The sequence below is a fragment of the Pagrus pagrus genome (genome assembly GCF_965226575.1).
Source record: "Pagrus pagrus genome assembly, chromosome: 2".
Taxonomy (NCBI): Eukaryota; Metazoa; Chordata; class Actinopteri; order Spariformes; family Sparidae; genus Pagrus; species Pagrus pagrus.
In genome coordinates, this window is record NC_140186.1 from 25828992 (window position 1) to 25850450 (window position 21459).

General features: G+C 41.8%; 5 protein-coding genes across 5 annotated transcripts; 3 read left to right on the plus strand and 2 right to left on the minus strand.

Moving 5' to 3' along the window:
* The first annotated feature begins 371 nt into the window (after nt 1–371).
* Nucleotides 372–2751, plus strand: LOC311267706 (inositol 1,4,5-trisphosphate receptor-interacting protein). Its single transcript, XM_084370928.1, has 2 exons — nt 372–459; nt 767–2751. Exon 2 carries the CDS (start codon nt 775–777, stop codon nt 2704–2706), a length of 1932 nt encoding a protein of 643 aa, XP_084227054.1. The 5' UTR covers nt 372–459; nt 767–774; the 3' UTR covers nt 2707–2751.
* Nucleotides 2752–2835: 84 nt separating this feature from the next.
* On the minus strand, nt 2836–6140 carry zp3c (zona pellucida glycoprotein 3c). The gene is made up of 8 exons (XM_084371004.1): nt 5539–6140; nt 5335–5441; nt 5049–5152; nt 3937–4111; nt 3731–3854; nt 3562–3650; nt 3313–3386; nt 2836–3053 (listed from the first exon to the last, which is right to left on the minus strand). Exons 1-8 carry the CDS (start codon nt 6082–6084, stop codon nt 2881–2883), a joined length of 1392 nt encoding a protein of 463 aa, XP_084227130.1. The 5' UTR covers nt 6085–6140; the 3' UTR covers nt 2836–2880.
* A 634-nt stretch (nt 6141–6774) lies between these two features.
* LOC311267848 (ras-related protein Rab-40C-like) lies at nt 6775–13325 on the plus strand. The gene is made up of 6 exons (XM_084371090.1): nt 6775–7455; nt 7560–7620; nt 7725–7785; nt 7871–7948; nt 8126–8348; nt 10683–13325. Exons 1-6 carry the CDS (start codon nt 7302–7304, stop codon nt 10988–10990), a joined length of 885 nt encoding a protein of 294 aa, XP_084227216.1. The 5' UTR covers nt 6775–7301; the 3' UTR covers nt 10991–13325.
* Nucleotides 13326–14347: 1022 nt separating this feature from the next.
* On the plus strand, nt 14348–17674 carry wfikkn1 (WAP, follistatin/kazal, immunoglobulin, kunitz and netrin domain containing 1). The gene is made up of 2 exons (XM_084370950.1): nt 14348–14846; nt 14938–17674. Exons 1-2 carry the CDS (start codon nt 14580–14582, stop codon nt 16453–16455), a joined length of 1785 nt encoding a protein of 594 aa, XP_084227076.1. The 5' UTR covers nt 14348–14579; the 3' UTR covers nt 16456–17674.
* Nucleotides 17569–21401, minus strand: mettl26 (methyltransferase like 26). Its single transcript, XM_084371169.1, has 6 exons — nt 21076–21401; nt 20659–20821; nt 19117–19176; nt 18930–18997; nt 17938–18016; nt 17569–17851 (listed from the first exon to the last, which is right to left on the minus strand). The coding sequence occupies exons 1-6, from the start codon at nt 21267–21269 to the stop codon at nt 17795–17797; spliced, it is 621 nt and encodes a 206-aa protein (XP_084227295.1). The 5' UTR covers nt 21270–21401; the 3' UTR covers nt 17569–17794.
* Between the last annotated feature and the right edge of the window lie 58 nt (nt 21402–21459).

The window sequence follows — 21459 nt, forward strand, 5'->3', positions numbered from 1 at the left end:
GACCTCGACAAACCAGTTAGAAGGCCACAAGAGGATAAAAGGCAGTTTACTCTACTATTCATACTCGCCATAAACCATTTTCCACACATAGTTTTTAACAATAGCGTGTGGTCTAATGTTTGATCCTACATAATGTAATATAGTGAATTCATACAATAATTTTTACTGTGTGTGATTCATTAACTGAGTCAAGGTTCATTTCTGACTACTCCGAATATGCAGTTACACTTACAGGAAGTCTGTGCTATCTGTGTTCGTCTGTGTATTGCACAGGAAAGTGTCACAGCAGAGCATATGGGCAGGGTGTGCAGGAAATAAGTCACCAAAGACAACCTACAACCACTTCTAAAATAGGAAGAGCTGAGCCTGTGCAAGGTTATGGTCTCTTGCTTCCTCCTTTGTACCTACTCACACATTACCGGAACATCGCAGTATTGAAATAACTGATAACATCTTTCGGTGAGTATTTCTGTTTTTTTTTATTTAATGTTTTGTGCAGTAACAAATGCTGTTTGATAAGTAATGTAATCACAGATTAGTGAGGATGCTGCCAGGCCATCGAGGAAATCGCTTCTCTCTCACTTGCGTTGCATCGTTGTGAAATTTGCCAGCAGAAACATTTCCCATTGAGCGTTTTACATACAATTGCAATGACTTTATACAATCTTGTGTCTTTTCATGTTTCATATAACACTAAAGCACTTTTTAAAAACACTGAAATTAATTGCAACAATTCTTTGTGCTGTTTCGGTTTATTCACACACAGGACTGACGATGCATGATACTCTGGTGCGAGTGTTTGTGATGGCTCTGAGTCTTCTTACATATCCGAGGGATGAGCCTGGTGTTGAGGAATGGGATGATATCACCACAGTGGGCATGCAAAAGCATGAAGAAAGGCTGCTGAGAGGAGGAGATAAACCGCCCCACCAAATGGCACCTGTTAGTGAGGAAATGACACATACTGACAAGAAAGAGCCTCTTGATGACTCACAAAACATCCCTGAGGAACAAAATCAGTCTGATCAACATGTAACTGAACAAGATAAAATGTTAGTTTTAGAAGATGTGACTGTCACCAAAGAAGAGGCAGACAGTGCCGATCAGAAATTACCAGGAGGGGGCCATGTTAATGCAAATTTGGATCAAAGCCAGTCACAAAACTTCAAAAGTGCACCTGAGATGGCTCTGCAGACTTCACAAATTGAACATGAGCAAAAGAGAGAGGACGTCCAGAGCGATGGTTCTGATGGTGACCCAAGCAGATCCCAAGAGGAACAAGATAAACCTGAGCACAAGGAAGTGTTCAACTCCAAAGAACAAGAATCTCCGGTGTCACATCTTCACACTAAGACATCAGACAATGAAACCTCAGAGAAGACAGTCGCTGACTGGGAGAGAGATTACCTCTGGTACATATGGAACACGTTCTCCATCATTTCCATGATACGCTTGTTTCGGAAATTCCTCGAGAAAAAATCCCGGATTACAAAAGAAGAAACCACGTCATTCCCTGTGACCTGCACCGCTGCTGAAGTGCCGCTACCAGACAGCAACACTCTGCAGCGATTTCATTCCAGATGTGTCCAAGTCTCCTCCGATAAGAAGTGGAGGGAGGATGAGTTTTTGGAGGGGTTTGCAAACGATCTATTTGATGCCATGAGGACTGTCACTAATAAAAATGGCGGCATGGTGATTGAGGACTTTGAGATGAAGGATGCGTGTGATATCATCGTCCCCGTCAGCCCACCTGAACCATATAGCTTTCAGTGCCTGCTCTGGAACAACCAGGCGAGTGACCTGCTGCTAGATATGCAAGTCTGTGGTCAAATTAAACTGGTGGAGAATAAGAGAGTCCAAAATGGCTGCCCATGTCAGTCTACTGATGCAGATGATATGGTTTGCCTGCTGCACTGCTCGACTGAAAAAGTAACGACGAAAGCTGCTGCTGTTCGTGATGGCCTGCTTTGCACGAAGAACTCCCCGTTCCTGTCAAAATCGCAGGTTACCAGGTGGTTTCAGAGCACCATCAAACAAGCCTGGGCACTCATTTCACACAAGTACGAGTTTGAGCTTAACATTCGCTACATCGATGCTCCAGGTGCTCTGGTAGTTCGTTTCAGATCAGGGAAGAAGATTAGCTTCAGTATGAATCCTGTGGTTAAAACCAACACTGATGCTCATTTCTTCATTACTCCTTGCTCCCCAAACAACTTGGATACTTCCTGGGCGCTCTCCCTGACCAACTATGAAGATCGCTTCTTGGAGCACATCTCCAAACACCTGCCCGATAACTCATGCCACATTCAAACTCTTGAGATTGCACATTTCCTTCACAAGAGACAAACGGCACTGTCAGGAAGTAGTGCCATCAAGTATTTTCATTTCAAAACTGCTCTCATGCATCTGCTTTTGACCAAAGACCACTCACAGTGGAAACCCAACTATGTGGCTTGTAGGCTACGAGACTTGCTGGACTTCATGGAGAAAAGCCTCAAGAAGAAGCTCCTGCACCATGTTCTTATTGGGAACCCTGGAGCTCAGAGGGTTATTGAACTCCCTGCTGAATTTACTCAAGCGAAGAGTGTGAATCTCTTCCATCCCCTTGTGGTACACAACTGCATCTACAGAAATGCTGTGATGCATTTCCAGGAAATGCTGCAAAATGCACACATGCTGATACGTGATTATGTTGATCAGTATTGACAGTGCCAAGTGTTTCAGTCAAAGGCTTTAAAGACTTAAGGGTACAATTAAAACTAGGTTTAATCCCTTTACCCAAGAGTGATGAATAAGTTGTCTATTCATGAAGAAATGACATTACACAAAAGGAAACAAAGTTTGAGAAAAGGACTTTATTTAAAATTCTGACATGACAATTCAGTAATCATTCTCCCAGTGGTCTAGAAATCCTTCATGCTCAGCCATCTCGGGGTCCTCCATACTGAATGTGTCGGCATCAAGGGATTTCATCCGTGGATCGACTTCTACATATCCATTCTGGCTGCTCAAGTCAACTTTCCAGGAGTGGCTGGAGATCATAGTTCTTGAAGCTGTTGGAGTAGAAAATGAGAATTTGGTCATTTGTGGACTGGACTTTTATAAGTAGCTTTAAGTAAGGAGTCATTTTAGTGATTGAGATTTACAAGCTGGCCCATTTGTAAAATAAGGGATTTGAATGAGTGTTGCCTGTACATGAGTGCAAAATGCTTCTTTAAAATGACTGTTGCCAAGTGTTCTGTGCCAATTTGAGGATCAGCCTCAGCATTACAAGTTTTGTTGAGATCCCTTCTGTAACATGTGAACACTTACCCTTGGCCTGTGCTGAGGTGCAGGTGGAGTCACAGCAGGTGCACACAGCGTCATCACCATACAGCTCCTTCCACCTAAACCACACACAAGTTATCAGGTCTTGAAATGCCATCTGGCAAATTTGGCAATAGACAAAAATACAATAAATACAGCAGGTGGCAATACAATGGTGTGTTAAAAGCAGACTTTAAACCTTTCATCCTACAAGACATTCAAAAAGAAAGCTTACTTCAGCCAGAGTCTACTCACTTTTTTGTAGTTGCATCATAACTGCAGGCCTTTGAACTCCGAGTTGGAGTAAGCTTCCCCATAGAGATCTCACAGTGCATGAAGAGCTCCTGAAAAAGACATCAGGTTTCAGCGTTAACATTAATTCTCTGAGACAGTATAGATCTGTACCACTTTCTCTTGACAGTACCTGCGATGAAGCTGAGGAAGCCGTGTCCTTGAAAACCAGAGAGCCCACGCTGAATTTCTGGACCATCTTTGAGGCACCCATGAGGAACTTTGACTGGACGGTCACCTTGCTATCGATCATGCAGCTGCATTGAGAGAGAACATGCATGTTTACCTCAAACCACTAACTGACATGAGCGTTTTAAGCAGAAACATTTTACACCTTACCCCTGGTTGTCAATGATTGTGTATTTAGGATTTGAAGTAGAGTCTTGGGAGGCTGTCATGAAGCACTTGTTGATGTACATCCTTTGACTTCCAGAACTGTCTGCTCCCTTGGCCTGAAAGTACATCGGCTGGCCCAGGGTGTAAGTTTTGGTTCCTGTGATTTCATTACCCGATGCTGAGGCAAAGTGAGGGATGTGAGTCACAGAACTATTTTGCATACAAATGAGTGCCGTTTCGTGCACTTGCCATTTAAGTGAATAGTCTCAAAACCCAGTGAAAAGTGTGGAAATGTTTGATCCTTGTCCGAGTATGCCGTAATGAATCCCTGAGAACACACAACACTGTACACCTATAAATGGCTAACAGCTCACGCTATGGTGGCATTAAACTGAATAAAAAAAAATAAAAATAAAGCAAAGATTTGTCTTGAGCATTTAATTAATTTTGAATGTTCCCATTACAGTGCATTGAGCAATGTAGTCCCTTTATCAAGAGCTTTGTCAGTTTCCTTCCCCTAATACGTAGACTCCTTAGTGGAGTGAGAAGAAAAAGGATGTGCCCTATTGGAGAAATTTCCAAAATTCCCTGCACATTTAAAAAGGTTGATATGCAAGACTTTGAACACAAAGTGAGGAAACAGTTAGGTCAAAGATGTTTTTGTACCGTGTTGCAGAGATATCTATTGAAATTAGCATGCTAACCAGCTAGCCCTTGTCTACTTTGTGGCTTTGACTGGCTGCTCAGTTAACTCACTAATGGCAGCTATTGTTAGCAGTTACTCTGGTGGTATGCTGCCCCATCATTTGTTTTGAGTATGAAGTCGACAGGTGGCCAATTTTTATATATTGCAACTTTAAGAATTAATAAAATCAAATATAACCTCAGTAGCTTCTTGCCCTTTGTCAACATTTTAAGTGGTTTAATTTAGATCTCTGCATTCCAAAGTTATGACTTAAGAAATTGTTAAGAGGCTTGTTCCCATCTACAAACTCTTTCCCCCCCTCCAATCAGAAAAGCTTGAAGGGGAAAAGCTTTGTGTTTATAACACCGGCAAGAATGCTGGCTACGTGAACAGGAGTCATAATTTAAAAAAAACAAAAAAAACAACGTACCATCTTGAGGAGTGATTGTAAAGCTACTTTTTGGTTGGAGCATTTTGCGAATCGTGCCTCCCTGCAGGCTGGAATAATAACCAACTTGAAAGGAGTGGAAAAACCTGCAACAGTCAAGTGAAAAGTCATTAACACAAAATTGGAACAGCGAGCAGATTTCCTAGTCTAGTATGAATGTGTTGCTAAATCATGTGCATCACAAAATCCTCAAGTAAATGCTTGGCGGTAAGGGACAGTCAATCATAAACAAATCTTATACAATCAGGCCAAAACTATAAAATCGTACCTGGGATATTTACACTGCAAGGGGATGTCAAATGACATTTGCCTTACGACTGGACCGGGTGGCTTGTAGTAGAGCATATTGCTTATGGACATATCATCCACATTACTCTGGAACAAACATTTCCATGTTGGTTGCAGTTTGTGAAAATGAAGCACAAAATGGTAATTATTGAAAAGATAATTACATGAAGACAAATTTACCAACCTCTTTCTTGAATCCACAGTCTTTTGTCAGAAGGTACAGGAAGTAGTAATGGTCTTTGGTGCCTTGGTTAACAGGACAGCTGCCTAGTTTCAAGTATTTGTATGACTGCCTAGTCTTAAAGACTTCTTTCCTGATTCTTACGTACATTCTGTCAACATGGCACTGGACTTCAACCAGTTTTGATCTGGGTTTGGCAGTAGTTGTACTGGGAGCGACAGTAGCTCCAAGTAACATATCAGTGATCGAGGAAGGGAAGGGTCTGGCACCCTTTTCTGGCTTGAACAACTCTTTCTGGATTTTGGAGGCTGAGACAATCACAGACTCGGGAACCTTCTTCGCTTCAGGTACTGGCGTTTCACTACGTGCCGCACTCCTCCAGAATTTGGGTTCAGGCGCAGGGGCCCGCTTCATTTCTTCACCGATCACTGTCTCCATCATCTCCCACTCCAACTTAGGATCTTGCACATACCTGTATCCACTTCTGAACTGATAACTGTAGGCATAACAAAACAATAATAGTAAAAACCAAGCACAGTTCAATTCCATTTTCACTCCAGCAGTTGCCTCCCACCGACGCTGACACCTCACCTAAACAGGTTGAATATGATAGTAGTGTCTCACCTGGCTTTTGTACTCTGCACTCGGCAGAATTCCCACAGCTGCTGCAAATGCCAATCATGAAAATCCAATGAGAGGTGACCAATAATAATCAAGCTTAAAGGGATGTACCTTTTTCTCAATCTGGCAAACACCAGTGTGGGATTGTGAAGCACATCATAACGTGACATTTCCTTACCAAGTCCAATTCAATAGTATAATGTGGAAAATTAATTCTATTTACTTAATAGTTAGGGTTGACTTTTTTCCCTTAAAAATAATAAAAAGAGTACCTTTTATTAGTATTACATATAAAATAAATCTGGACATGAAATTACAGTAAAGTTTTAAAAAATGTAGGATTGCAAGAGGCATAGTTATCTTACAAAAACTTGACAAATGAATTTCAGAAGCAGGTTTATTTTTATGTACACGTTTCCTGAGAGGCTACTCATTAGGCTTAGAGTGTATATGTCATTTCCTACGTCAAAATAATAAAAGCATTTGGATTTTGGACACCTGGACATTTAAAGTGATATTAGTAAATAAACAATACTTTTCGAAACAATATTATGCGTTTCTTTTATTTGTTTAAATCATACCCGGATGTGACGCAGCCAATGATGTCAAGACCAGGAAGTGCCAACACAGTCCACTTGGCTAGACGTTGTGCTCGGAGCTGAGTATCCCTCGTTGGTTTTATTTTGTCTAAACAAAGTGCAACAGTCGTACTGGACTCTGTAGAGTATCGTTTCATGTTGGACTAAACGGCCTTTTTTTTTCTGCCGTGTATCTTCCGTCTGTGCTAGAATGCGTTGTCGTTTGTGGTAGCTAGCTAGCTAACAAGCTAACAGCTAACTAGTTAAGGTTGTTTTGATTATTAATGTGAACAATAACGTTACATCGACGGCGTCTGGAGCAAGCTGCCAGTGCAAACGGTCACTAGAAGGATCTGTTCGACGTAGTCCACTCGATACAGGAAATTATTGTAGGTGTTAGACGTGACGGAGACAGAGTTAATGTAAATCGTGGGCAGTGCACCAGCTAGCTGCGTTAGTTAACGTCGCCTACCTTCAGCTACCACTCCTGGGGACCGTCTGATTTGTCCCTTGCCCCGAGTTGTGGACGTCTGGCGAGCTTAGAAAGCTCTCTGTGAACCGGATCCAATGCGTGGGATGATGGGGACCCAGAGTAGTCCTGTCAAGAGTTACGATTATCTCTTAAAATTTCTTTTGGTGGGAGACAGTGATGTTGGAAAGGGAGAAATCTTGGAAAGTTTGCAGGACGGATCAGTAGAATCTCCATATGCCTACAGCAGTGGTGAGTAACTATCTCTGCTTTCGTTCAGGTATCGTAATTAATTTGAAACCCTAGAATGTCGAACATTAAGTAACTTTGTGTGTATTGTGTGTGTGTGATCTCAGGGATTGATTACAAGACCACCACAATTCTGCTGGATGGGAGAAGAGTGAAATTAGAATTATGGTAAGTGTTTTTGGCATTGATTATCATGTTAGTTGTGGCTGTGGTCATGATCAAACCCACAGCATGCTGGGCGACCTACATGCTAACATGTGTGTCTTCAACAGGGACACATCAGGGCAAGGCAGATTCTGCACCATCTTCAGGTCTTACTCTCGTGGAGCACAGGTGAGGACTTGAAGAGCATTTCTGAACTCCTTCTTTTTTGTGCTGCTGCGTATACATGTCAACATGTCTGGTTTTCATTCCACAGGGCATCCTGCTAGTGTATGACATCACAAACGGCTGGTCGTTTGACGGCATTGACCGCTGGATCCGGGAAATCGATGAGGTAATCCAGTTTAACCTATTTCTGGTTTGCAAAGAAACACAGGAAATGCATGGAAGGGGATGTATCCTGTGTCTCCTTCCACCACTGAGAAAGGCCATTGTCTGTTAGTCGGTACAACTTAGAACAAGAGATGCAGAACAGCTTTTAGACATCAACAATATGGTTTGTTTCCATCAGCATGCCCCAGGTGTACCCAGGATTCTGGTGGGCAACCGGCTTCACCTGGCTTTCAAGCGGCAGGTGCCCACGGAGCAGGCGAGGGCTTACGCGGAAAAGAACAGCATGACTTTCTTTGAGGTCAGCCCGCTGTGCAACTTCAACGTCATCGAATCCTTCACCGAACTTTCACGCATTGTGCTGATGAGGCATGGGATGGAGAAGTTCTGGAGGCCCAACAGAGGTGAGCTTGTTTATCATTCCTGCATATTGATTCTGTCAGAGCCAGAGTGAATGTTTTTTTCTATTGTAGAAAAAGGGTCAGTCCTCATATATGACAAAGCATTTTGGCAGAAAGTTGCACAATATTTAGTTTTTTTAGGGCTGCAACTATCGATTATTTTCATTATTGATTAATCTGTCGATTAATTTCAAGTTAAATTGATTAATCATTTAGTCTTTTATAAGGTTAATATATCAAGGTTTTTCAATGGATAACTCTTATGAGTTTTTCTTGCGTCTAGTACTAGTCCGTCTGGATTGCTGCAATTAACGATTATTTTCATTATTGAATATTTTCATGATTAATAGTTAAACTATAAAATGTCAAAAGATGTTAAAAAAAATGCTTATTACTATTTTGCAAAGCCCAAAGTGATGTCTTCACACTTTTTCTTCTGTCCAACCAACCATCCAAAACCCAAAGACTCGTTATCTAATGTCATAAATGACAAACAAAAGCAGCAATTGTTGCCATGGCAATCCTCATCATTTAAGAAGCTGGAACCAGCAAATGTTTGACATTTTTGCTTGAAAAATTACTGAAACGATTATTCACTTATAAAATAGTTGGAAGTTAATTTTCTCTCAGTCGACTAAAAATGAATTGACTTATCGCTGCAGCTCTAGTTTTATTTGTCAAGATTTGGAGATATTCGCCACGCAGATGCAGTGGACACAAATGAGATTGAATTTGCACTCTTCAAAACATTTTCCTGAAAAACTGTTGAGAGACTCACCAGCATTGAGATCAAGTATTAAATACTCTGCGTAATCCACCATTCTCTTCCACTAGTATTACTATAACTTGTAAAAAGTGATCATTTATGCAATTGCTGTGAATTATCTAGAGTAACCTGGACATTGTTATTGGAAGGACACACTGCTTTTTAGTGGAATTAAATGTGTATCAATATTGTTTGGTTAACACTTCAACCTACTTGCCAAGTTTGAGAATCCACAAAATCCTTGACAAAATAGCAACATATGAGTAAAGCAAAAATACAACAGATAACATACTGGAACTACCATGTTGCTAAAATCTATATTTAAATGTAATTTAAATTTAAAATCTATACATTTTTCTTTTAGATCTGTCAAGGATATAAGGCAGGTGTGTTAATTAAAGATATTTTCAACTTTGTTGTTGGAGAGCTTGAGAAGGGACAGAATAATAGATGAGGAAATCAAGTTTTCGTTATAAAGCTTAAATAGAAGCAATCACCAGCTTAAAGGTGCTATTTGTAAGGAAAATACATGTTTGAGTCTCATTTCCAACTCGTCAAATACTGACACGTTGGGATTGTAGGTTGGGCCGGCTGCCTTCCCAGTGAGTCAATGTTTGACGAAGGAGGAATGAGACTCAAAAAACAACTTTTCCTACAAAGAGGACCTATAAATACAATTTAATTGTCTTTTTTCATGATGTTATTTCAAAGTGTATACATCTAATTCATCTAAAATGCATGTTTGATGCTTCCATAATGACAACACTTTAACTAATGTTAGGTTGGAGACCTGATCTACCTGTTGGGCCACAGACTTAAATAACAGCTTGAGTTTACTTGAAACCAGCTATTGGTCCACTGTACATAAAATAAGCCCAGCAGGAACCTAAGATAGGTCAGACTATAGTTTTACAATATATATTTAAAGGTGGAGTATGTAATAATTTGTCACCTGTTGAATTCATACTCCCAGCAAATAGGGGCAGCATATCACCAGAGTAACTGCTAAGGGCTGCTAACTGTATTCTCATTTTACATCTATGACTATAGCTATTGTTAGCTCAATTAGCCATGTAGCGTGCTAGACGACCAGGTGATTGTTGGTCTCTACACCACAAGCACAGGAGCTTTAGAACACTGGGGGAAAGGCATGCCAACTTCAGTAGATTTGAAATAAGTTAAAACTGTTATTTCACCACACTTTGTTGATCATTTTAGTTGATTTTTGAATGGTTTAAACTAAACTTTGTATACATTGCCCCTTTAAAAGTTACAGTTACAGCTGAAAATGACAACAGAAATAAACAAGTTTGCCGATTTCACATATCAACGCATTGCAAATCAACCTCGAAGTGACCAGTGTTGTTAGCATGACGCACAGTGATTCAGCATGAAACAAAAACAAAGTATATAGTGTAAGCAATGTGTGAAAATCTTTATCCAGCTAGAGACCGTCAGCTTCGTCTCCACTTTTTGTGATGTCCAAATAATACAGCTTAAGGACAAACTGAACAGATGGATTGAAAAGCATTGTAGATGTAACATCCTTGTTCCCTTTTCTTGTTCTGCAGTCTTCAGCCTCCAAGATCTGTGCTGCCGATCGATTGTCTCCTGCACACCGGTGCACCTCATCGACAAGCTGCCCCTCCCCGTGGCCATCAAGTCCCACCTCAAGTCTTTCTCTATGGCCAACGGCATGAACGCAGTCATGATGCACGGACGCTCATACTCAGTGGCCAACAGCACAGCTTCAGGCGGAGGCAGCGGCAGCGGCGGCAGCAAGGCCAACAGTCTCAAGCGCTCAAAGTCCTTCAGGCCTCCGCAGAGCCCTCCAAAGAACTCGACGGTGTCCTCTAAGGGGAACTGTAAGATTTCATAGTGAAGGAGCGGACTACTGGCTGCCTCCAAAGGGCCACAGTGTTAAAGTTGTTGTTGCTCCCAAGAGGTCACGTGGGGCACAGAAGAGCAAGGAGAGCTACCAGTAACGGATACAGCAGTGAACTTACATTGACCTTTGGGAACCGTCTTGAATGGTTTGGTATGGTTTCTGTTCTCTTTGCGCTTGCTGGTGCCATCTTGTGGATATCCGTGTACCCGTTCTCTTTGCTACAGAGGCTCGCTGTGATCAAGTGGAACAAGATTTTCCTGGAACCAACAGATGTGAATCAAGGATTATCACTCGCCTGTTAACACTACAAATGAGTGGAGGGACATTATCTATCTTTTATGTGGAAAAGGATTGTTTATTGTATTTAAAGTTGGACTTGAAGTTGTAAATATTCTGTATGTGCTAGTTGTTTTGTCTGTGTTTGCTGATGGATCCTGGAGAGGAGCTTCTTCTGCTTGTTTTGTCTTGAATGTTTTGGGAGACCTGCTTATTCATGTGTCTTTTGTCCCTCGTCTGCCGTAGAAAAATTCCCATTGGGTGCTGAGCGGCTTATTTAAAACTCAAGATTAGTTATGTTTTAAATAAGACTGGCTTGAATTGAATGTCATGAGAAGAGTGGGGCTAGTTTACCAGACGGATGGAGCTGCAAAGATTAGTCAGCTAGTTTTTGCTGGTTGCAGTGTCTTAAACGTGAGGATTTGCTGCGGTTCTTTGTCATTTATGAGAGTAAATGAAAAGTCTTCAGGTTAATTGGACAAAAGAAACAATTTGAAGATGTCACTTTGAGAAATTTTCATGAGCATCTTTTTTTTAAAACAATCTTTTGACTTTTTTTTTTTTAGACTAAACGATTAATCGTGAAAATGATTAAAAATGAGAACAATCATTAGTTGCAGCCCTACAGACACACTAGTAATTGCCTTGAGGAAAAGTCACAAGAGTTATCCATTGAAAAACCATGTCGGTCTAGCACTTAATCTGTGAAACTGACCAGCCAAGTCGTCTCGTTGTGAAGACTTCCTGCGGTGCCCCTAAATTCCATCCCAAATGAATTCCCCCTCCATCTCCATCAGTCATCGGCTTGGACATCTGTTGACTTCCTCGGCCCATTTTTTTCTTCTTCTGCCTCTAATCTAACATCAGTTGAATCGTGGCTTTAACTGATTTAAACCGTCAACAACAGCGTGATCAATTTAAATCTATTAACTCTTGGTGCAATTCAGAGATGGTGCTGATGAGGAAATCTTGTACAAACGTGGCGGTCCGCCTTCAGAATGTGCTGCAATAGAGTCTCTGTTCTTAACAGGAATCTGTAATCTCAGTGGACATTGTTGAGAGGAATATTTTAATTTGAATGCTTTTTGGGTATTTTTATGTATATGCTATGTACTTATGAATGTAAAACAATATTCATCTGCTACCTTCCTGTGGCCATGTGGTGGTAATATGTGGGCCTGTAAGAATCAGAGGTGGAAAGTCATATCTGCTACTGTAATATTTTTATTGTGGGTTGCTTCTTGTCTGAGTATTTGTACTTTTACTGCTTAAGTTAAATCAACTTTCTTAAGAATGCGTGTATAACTGAAGGGTTATTCTGGACACTGCAAGGGTGTCAGATGAACGTGGAGACTTCAGAAAGGACACAGAAAGTCTTGTTTTTTTTAAGCAAAGCTAACTCACAATATGGGTTTTTTAATGATTGAATAATCTACACAAATACATCTGTTTTGATATAAATTCTCAGTTTTCTTTCCACCTCTGATGAACATGTGCTGTTTTTTCACTTTAAAGGGGCACTATGTCGTTTTGGAGAAGAAATTCAAACTAATAATTTTAATATTTACAATATTAATGAGGTAATAATATAAACTCTGAAATATTTATCTTTTCCATAACTGACTAAACAAGCTGTTCTCAGGGGAAAATAAGGTCCCAGAACACTGTCTGAAGCTAGAAAGGTGGCAGGGTCTGCCACATATACACAAAGTAAACCAGAATGAAGTTGTGTTGTCCTTTAAGGCAGTTATGAAAACTAAGTGAATTTGTTTATAAAGTCAAACAGATCTTTGTTGAAGGAAATTTCTTGAAAACCACATGGTGCACCTTGAACCTCCCCAGTGGCTGTGTGACACCCAGGGCATAAAGATACTGGCGAGATCAGTGCAACAGAACTCTGGAGCGAACATTTAAAGAAGCACTATATGTAAACGTTTGATACTGATTGTTGCTATCAGAGCTGTGTGTCTAAAAAGTTTGGATGTGGGATTAATTCTAATTTGTCTCCATTAAAACCAGTCACCCATCAAAATAAAGGGTAAAACTACAAGGCTGCTTTGCAATGATTTGTATTTAAACATGTATCAAGGTCAGTGTGGGAATATTTTCTGTAGCCTTTGTCCAGTCCGGAGCCGCCGGTGCCTGAGTGCAATAAAACCGGGTGGGGGGAGGGTGCCGCTGAATTGATTAGCTCCTCTCTCGGTATTGGCCAGTTTTTGGATAACCGGGCACATCTCCGCGGCGCATGAATGCAGCGCGGTCAAAAGTCAGCCAAAGGTTGCAGGGTCACCTCCCATGAAAAGATGAGGGGTGCTGCTTCTCATCGCCTCGGAGCCGCGCCGGGACAAAGATGAAGACGCACGCTATTGAAAACGCGGCGCTTTACGCCTTCCCACCTGACCGTGGCATCTCTGAGCTCCGTGTGAATGAGGGACGGCGCTAAATTGACCGACGTCTAGACAAGCAGGACGTAAACAACATGTTTTGCAAGACGTGACGCGACACGCCCCGTGTTTGGGTTTCACGCTTTCCGCCTCGCTCTCCAGGAGACTCTGTTAACAGTTTGCTCCATGATCTGCGCAAGAAAACTCCAAACTCTTGTCTGTGTTGCGTAAAACTTCTGGAAGCACTTGACTGTGGCGCATGATGACAGTCTAACTAACAGCAAACAACTCCTCAGCGACGAGAAAACAGCTCATTACCTTATTTATGAATGACACCTCTATAAATTCTGTCTGGACTCATTTAACGCTGGATTTCTCACCGGAATGTGTGGCTCCGTGCGCACGGTTGTTGGGACAGCTTGCCACCAAGGCCCCACCGTTTCTTTGATGTTTTTACAATGTTTGTCCAGTTGCTTAGCGCATGGTGCTGCTTCATAAGAGTTTCAGACACTGGACGACCATGGGGGCGGTCAGAGGGGCTGCCCTTTCCACCTCCATTCACACTCTGAAAGGCTGATGTTGCGTCTTTCTCGCTCATTGTGCAGCTTCGTTCGCCTATTCCGCTGTTCGGGGACCTGAATGAGTTTGCCCTTTGTTTCAAGTTTTATTTTGATTATCAAGGCGGATATTTCATGCATTTTTGAACGAGCTTCTGGGATATATTTTGCGTAATTTCAGCGTTTGGGAGCTCGCCTTGATCTTTAGGATTGCTGCAACTCTTCTTTTTGCGCACAGCAAACCGACTTCCACAATGTTTGCAAACAAAACCGGAGACCACTTTTAAAAAAATCGACAGTAGACTTATTCCGAATTTGAAGCCCTAAAGGAGGAATGGATTTACTCGGTGCAAAAGAGCAATAATGTATAAAATCTGTCTACAACTTTTGGAGAATAGATGCATAAAGGATCAAAGTTGGCACAATGCACCGAGCTCAAATAAGCCACTGTTAGGATGGATACGTGCGTATTTGTTGGTGCTCTTGCTTTGCGAGGTACCAGAACTTTCTTTGTGTGCGAGCGTGGCAGGACCCAAAGTCAAACACGAAGGATTTTGTCCCAACAAGCTGAATTCCAATCTGTGGGTTGATGCGCAAAGCACCTGCGAGAGGGAATGCAACGTCGATGAGGTGGAGTTATTTATGTTATCTTATGTTCATTTTGTGTTTTCCTCGTTTACATCTTCATTATTAATGATCACTGTGTGTTGTGTCTGTGCAGGACTGTGCTGACTTTGAGAAATGCTGCACCAACGTGTGTGGCCTCAACAGCTGTGTGGCTGCACGTTTCTCTGATGGCACTCCTGCCCAGCCAGATGGGCAGGGTGGAGGAAAAGAAGGTGATGCCCCCGCCTCCATCCCTACCTGTGAGGGCTTTATCTGCAGCCAGCAGGGGGCGATCTGTGACATTTGGGACGGACAGCCCATCTGCAAGTGCCAGGACCGGTGTGAGAAAGAGCCTAACTTCACCTGTGCCTCAGATGGCCTCACCTACTTCAACCGCTGCTACATGGACGGAGAAGCCTGCATCCGAGGGGTGACGCTCACTGTGGTCACCTGCCGCTTCTACCTGGCCGGGCCCCACACCAGCCCGCTGCCTCAGGACACTACAGCCAACCCTACCCCCACTTCCTCCGAGGAGGACCCCATGCCCCCCACACTGTACTCCAACCCTCGCCACCAGTCGATATATGTGGGAGGCACCATTAACTTCCACTGTGACGTTATTGGAGTCCCCAGACCTGATGTGACATGGGAGAAACAGAGTGAGCGGCGGGAACGCCTGGTCATGAGGCCGGACCAGATGTACGGCAACGTGGTTATAACCAACATCGGTCAGCTTGTCATTTACAACGCCCAGGTGTGGGATACAGGTATCTACACCTGCATTGCACGGAATTCAGTTGGAGTTCTTCATGCGGACTACCCTCTGTCAGTCATCCGCCGGGCTGATGATGACTTCTCTGACGATCCTGAGATGCCCATGGGGCGGCCATTCTCACCAGCAGACTGCCTGGCTGAAGTGGACCAGAGAGTGTGCAGTGGCGAGCGCCACGTGGACTGGTATTACGACAGCAAGCTGGGCTCCTGCATGGCCTTCAGCAACGGTGGATGTGACGACAGCCGCAATCGATTCGAGACTTATGAGGAGTGCAAGGCCTCCTGTCAGAGAGAGGGGATGGGCGTCTGTGCTCTGCCGGCTGTCCAGGGCCCCTGCAAAACTTGGGAGCCGCGTTGGGCCTGGAATTCCATCATGAAGCAGTGCCAAGCCTTCGCCTATGGTGGCTGCCATGGGAACGCCAACAGCTTCCACACCAAGAAGGAGTGTGAGGCGAACTGCCCACAACCCAAAAGAAAACCTTGTAAGACCTGTAGGGTGAAGGGGAAAATGGTGCCCAGCTTATGCCGGAGTGATTTTGCTATTGTGGGGCGGCTGACAGAGCTGGTGGAGGATCTGGACTCTGGGTTAGCCCGTTTTAGCTTGGATGAGGTCCTGAGAGATGAAAAGATGGGCTTGACTTTCTTTAATACCAAACACCTAGAGGTGACTATCGCCAAGATAGACTGGAGCTGTCCCTGTCCCAACATCACCATGGAGGAGAACCCTTTACTGGTGATGGGTGTGGTGCAGGACGGCATAGCCATCATCCAATCGGACAGCTATGTCAGAGCCATAACTGAACGCAGACTCAAGAAGCTACGTGATATTGTGAATAAAAAGTCCTGCAAGGAATCGTAAGAGTCCAAGGACTCAGACTTGGTCGACCACAGATGGTCTGTGGTCACCTTTACCTTTAGCACTGAAGAGACGCATCAGAACTGCAGCAAGAAAAGCGGATATTTAATAACTCTTTAAATCTACAGACAAAATGTGTATGTTAAATACCGTATGTCCATGAAGTTATGAGAGTTGATTTGTATGCACAATATATGTTCATTGCAACACAGGTTATCCTACATTCCAGGTGTGTTGAGTATATTAAAGGATAAGTTATAAAGATACCCACAAGCAGATGGAAAGTAGGGTAAAGTTTTGTAGTCGACAAAACATTTCTGGAAACGCAAAACAGCATCGCAGCATTCTCCTAGACAGCTGAAGTAGATGGGGACTTGTTTAAAATGTAAAAAAACCCTAAAAAAAGCAAACATAAAATTGCTCCATACAGCTCGTTTGGCATAATCCAAGTCTCCAGACACTTGGATTACGCCGGAGAAGGTGTGTGGAGCCATTTTATGTTTTTTTTCAGTTGTTTTTTAATGTTTTAAAACAAGACCCCATCTACTTCAGTTGTTTAGGGGAACAACGTTTTGCTGTAAAGCTCCAGAAATGTTTTATGTAGTACGAAACTTTACCCCACTTTCCATCAGCATCAGGGTTGAACAGATAATGACTGAGCTTTCATTTTTGGGTGAACTTTTCCTTTGACATCAGTTCTGATGCTCCTTTAAATTAAGTTTAAATACAGATATTCTTTCTTTTGACACGTCCTCTGTAAGCTTGTATTCTGAAAAACAGTAGCCAGGGTAGCAGACACACGCTTATCAACTTAAAAATTCCTAGTTTGTGATGCTAAAAATATCTTTACCTATACCTGCAGTATATAACCTCTATATTGTGTTTTTTTTGTTTTATTTTAGTATGTTTATTTTGTATCATATTCCTTACAGTAGTTCTAGGAGTTTTCTTTATAGGCTTCCTTTGGTTGTTATATCTGATTTCAAGATCTAATGTACAGCACGTCTCCCACTGCAAAGCACTTCTGCTAACTTAGTATTAAAAACTCTGCAAACTGAATAAATTAATTAAAAGAGTAGTTGGCTGTATCAAGGTAAACATAGTACGAAGACAACATGTAAGTGAGCCTTTTTAATTTTACTCAAGTGTGCAATAAAGAAGAATACAGTATATAATAGATGACATTAATTCAGTTATGATCAATAAAATTTCATCTATGTCATTGTGTGTTACAATATGGGGAAAAGATTCTTAAACAGTTCTGGAAAATTTGGCAACGTATCTGAGCTTCAAGTGTAAGTTAAGGCTTGTCGACCATCCTGCTCTGGAACAACAGGATACTTTACACCAAACTCTCCTTCCTGAACAGGAGACACTTGTTGTTTGCTGGCATGTCCATCTAGCAAAGAAAACATTTGAAATCAGACATAAGTCAAGAGATTTTTAATCTTTTTAAAAGTTGTGTTAAATGAGCTGTTCACTTACTATCTTCTCCAGGAATAAACCATTTCTTTGTGCTATAGAACTGAGGAGGGAGATATCCCTGAGTCCCCACTCTGGATTCCTGTAAGATTAAAGAATACAGTGTTTATGTCTCCAACATTCGCTTCAGCATTATTTATTGTATGGATGACAAAAGCAAATGAACCTTCATGATTATGTTTACATCGCTGCTCTCTCTTACTATATCTGACGATGAATAAATATCTTTTAAATAAAATTCATGATTGCCCATGTCTTTGACAAGAAAAGACTGCAACCACTGAATAACTTTCAGATCAGTATTAACTGCCTTGAAACATTGAATGGAGGGCTATAAAGGCCAAAACTAAAAACATAATTATATAATGAAAAAATAGCTTGCTTACATAAATAAATACATCTATAATTTAATGCTTAACAAATTATATAATTATTATGTAATAAAACGCTAATAATTTAATAAATAATGATTTAATTTATTGCTTGAATCCCACCATAAATAAATAAATCACAACTTAAATCACAAATTCAATATATAGATTTTATTTTTGTATTTATTTAATTCCATATTCACACTTTTGTATATCTATTTATTCATTCATTTATTTTATTTATTTAGTCATTTGATTAAGCATGCTATCATTTATCCATAGTGTAGTGTAACCTTCCGCAGCAAGATAAATCTGTTTCATCCATCAGTAGTCAGGAGGCGAGTTAAAGCCTTTGGTGAATGCACAGATCTGGTTTTTGATGGATTTATTTTGCTGCAGCAAGTTACACTAAGAATAAATTAAAGATATATAAAATAATAAAATCATAATCAGATAGATGTGTGAATAAATTAAAGGATAATAAACAAATGTTTATATCTCAATATTTATGTTGATAGATAACTAAAATCAACATTTATATATTTTATGTCTAGTCATTTCAAGTTTGGCACTTGCAACCCTCCATAGGACTGAAAACGATTCATAAAACACCAAACACCTCACCTCTGCCGTAGGCTGTAGTCAAAGTCAATATTACTTTGGGGTGAGATCTGACCGTTGACTGCATAGGGCTGAGGGTAACAACAGAAGATGTTATGAAGCATTATACAGTCACACTTGCATATTTAGATATTTGATAACAACATGTCATTAATGTGGTACGTGCATGTTTATGTTTTTTTTTACTCACCCCGTACGTCAATAGAAGACCTTGCGGCTTCAGCACAGCTCCAGCCCCTCTGAATAAACCCTAGAAGAAAAATAGTGATGTCTTAATAATGAAGTGGTGGGAGTTAAGTGGCAGAAGTGAGCACAACTCCAGCAGCCCTTTTTGTTCTTGGTCAAACAGGCTTGCTGGAGCAGAGGGTAATGAGTCAACAATATCATACTGTATACACTCTGGGGGTCATACTCAGCAGTATATACTGAACACCAGGACCAGTCAACAGATCACTCACTATACAAAACTTAAAGCCGGACCATTAACATTAGGAAATAAAAAAAAAAACACCTTTTGTGGCTCCAGAGGAAGCTTCATTTTTTCTAATAAATTGCCTCCAATGATATCATTCAGTGGCTAAGTTGCATTGTGGGTAATGTAGGCGCCAGGTTTTGAAAAGCAGTCCAATGGTGTAGCATGGCACACCTATAACAGTGATGGACTCATTGTGGACAGTCTGAAAACAAATTATTAAAGTTAATTCAGCAAAACGAGAGATATCGCCATTTTTATTCCACGCATTCTCCTTCCTTTTTTTTATTACCTGGAGCCTACATTACCCACAATGCAACTTAGCTCCTGAGTGACATCACTGGAGACAATTTGACAGATGACATCCAGCTTCCTCTGGGGCACAAAAGGCTTGATACTACTTTTATTCAAGTATGCAGTTGTTGTCCTCGAGATCTGTAAACACATTTTAAAGGTCCAATATGGAAAATCTGCTGTATCTGCTGTTAGCTCGTTAGCTCAGTAAGCCGTGCAGCTAGCAGTCCAGAGTGGGAGCTTGGGGAACCGAGGGAGTTTTGGTGTTTGTACTGCCCGCACAGCAGCTTTGTCGTAGGACAGGTCGGGTCTTGCTGGTTAGCATGCTAACTTCAATAGATATCTGTATTGTCATAATGTCAAAACTGTTATTTCTTCACATTCTGTTGATGACTTTGGTTCATTTCTGAATGTTTTCAACTAAAATCTTACATACTGCACCTTTAACGTGTAAAATTGGTAGATTTACACTTTAAATAATAAAGCAAACTGAAAAAAATGTCTTGCTAATGGCATTGGGGGCTGCTTCTTTTAGAGATTTAAACCTGATCAGGCCTGGAATTAACCCACGTGGGGGGCCGAAAACAAAAATGAGCGGTGGGCCCCTCATTAGTGGTTAGTTTGTGGTGAGTTCACTTATTACTAATCTGTTCAGAATAGTGCACCATGTAAAAACAATATAAACCAAAATAAATGCCTTGAAGCCTGATGTTACATAAGGACCCTCTGATGATTAGGTAATGATGCAGGTACTGATGAGGCCTGACACATTTCAGTTTATATTAAGAGGTGCATACAGCATTCAAAAAATGTGCTATTATCAAATGACCACAAATGAAGTGTCACACATTAAACCAGACACTTTGCCAGTTGGTAATCCAACCTTGGCCCCTTAGATCCTCAGGTTAGGTCGGACCAATGACAACACCGTGAGAATAAAAGCATCTCTAAACTCAGCAGTCCTACCTCTGTGCAAGCAAACGGAGAAATGTGGATCATGTTAATGTTGACCACCAGATCCAGGCTCTCTGGCTGGATCCCTCCCCAGTACTGATGGGGCAGAGAAGCATCCAGGTGGATGGCAGGCATCACATTGTGCAGCTGGTAGTGAGCTCTGTACGCTTCTATACTGAGAATGGGAACAAAAGACATTATTGTTAATGCAGGGACCCTCCAACAAAACACACAGCGCAGTATACCTGTCTTGCATCAGTTGTATTAAAATGTCTACCGTAATACCTGAGCGGAGAGAGTGGCCATTGCTTTTTCTCAAGTTTACTACGCAGTAATGAATCGACAGCGTAAATACAGAAGTAAGAGCCGTTTCTGAGGCACACCGGTGATGCTAACTGTTACTTACTGGCACACACGACCTGTATTTACCTGAGTAGAGACTGGCGGTCATACTCTGAGGGCTGCCAGGTAATGTTCCGCAGGGCCTGAGCGAAGTGTGTGACATGCTGCCCGGTGCCGGAGGAGATCTCCAGCGCCTGCAGGTGTCTCCCGGTGTTCACAGTCTCCCGGAGCACCGCCAGGATGGGCTCCTTGTTCCTCTCCGCAGCGGCGGCGCTCAGCATCTTGCCAAACCCCGGGTAGAACTGCCGAGTTATGCGGTACAGCGTACGAGTCCACTCCAGTACAGCTGAGTAACGTCAGTCCAGATTGAATAACTCCACACCACCCACGAATTTTGTTTTTCGGCTGAAAATGGTCCGCTTCCGGATTACGTCATGTGACTCACCTGGCAACCAATGAGAACAGTGGGCG

What these genes read in the sequence shown, in the direction of transcription:
- wfikkn1 (XM_084370950.1), top strand. Translation starts at nt 14,580, where the DNA reads ATGTATAAAATCTGTCTACAACTTTTGGAGAATAGATGCATAAAGGAT. An exon ending in GGGAATGCAACGTCGATGAG is followed by an intron (nt 14,847 to 14,937) that starts GTGGAGTTATTT and finishes GTGTCTGTGCAG; the next exon opens with GACTGTGCTGACTTTGAGAA.
- zp3c (XM_084371004.1), bottom strand. Translation starts at nt 6,084, where the DNA reads ATGGAATTGAACTGTGCTTGGTTTTTACTATTATTGTTTTGTTATGCC. An exon ending in TTGCAGTGTAAATATCCCAG is followed by an intron (nt 5,153 to 5,334) that starts GTACGATTTTAT and finishes TGACTGTTGCAG; the next exon opens with GTTTTTCCACTCCTTTCAAG. An exon ending in CTTCCTCAGCTTCATCGCAG is followed by an intron (nt 3,651 to 3,730) that starts GTACTGTCAAGA and finishes TGTCTTTTTCAG; the next exon opens with GAGCTCTTCATGCACTGTGA.
- mettl26 (XM_084371169.1), bottom strand. Translation starts at nt 21,269, where the DNA reads ATGCTGAGCGCCGCCGCTGCGGAGAGGAACAAGGAGCCCATCCTGGCG. An exon ending in CTCCGTTTGCTTGCACAGAG is followed by an intron (nt 19,177 to 20,658) that starts GTAGGACTGCTG and finishes TTTTTCTTCTAG; the next exon opens with GGTTTATTCAGAGGGGCTGG. An exon ending in GTTTATTCCTGGAGAAGATA is followed by an intron (nt 17,852 to 17,937) that starts GTAAGTGAACAG and finishes TTTCTTTGCTAG; the next exon opens with ATGGACATGCCAGCAAACAA.
- LOC311267848 (XM_084371090.1), top strand. Translation starts at nt 7,302, where the DNA reads ATGCGTGGGATGATGGGGACCCAGAGTAGTCCTGTCAAGAGTTACGAT. An exon ending in GGATCCGGGAAATCGATGAG is followed by an intron (nt 7,949 to 8,125) that starts GTAATCCAGTTT and finishes TGTTTCCATCAG; the next exon opens with CATGCCCCAGGTGTACCCAG. An exon ending in GTTCTGGAGGCCCAACAGAG is followed by an intron (nt 8,349 to 10,682) that starts GTGAGCTTGTTT and finishes CTTGTTCTGCAG; the next exon opens with TCTTCAGCCTCCAAGATCTG.
- LOC311267706 (XM_084370928.1), top strand. Translation starts at nt 775, where the DNA reads ATGCATGATACTCTGGTGCGAGTGTTTGTGATGGCTCTGAGTCTTCTT.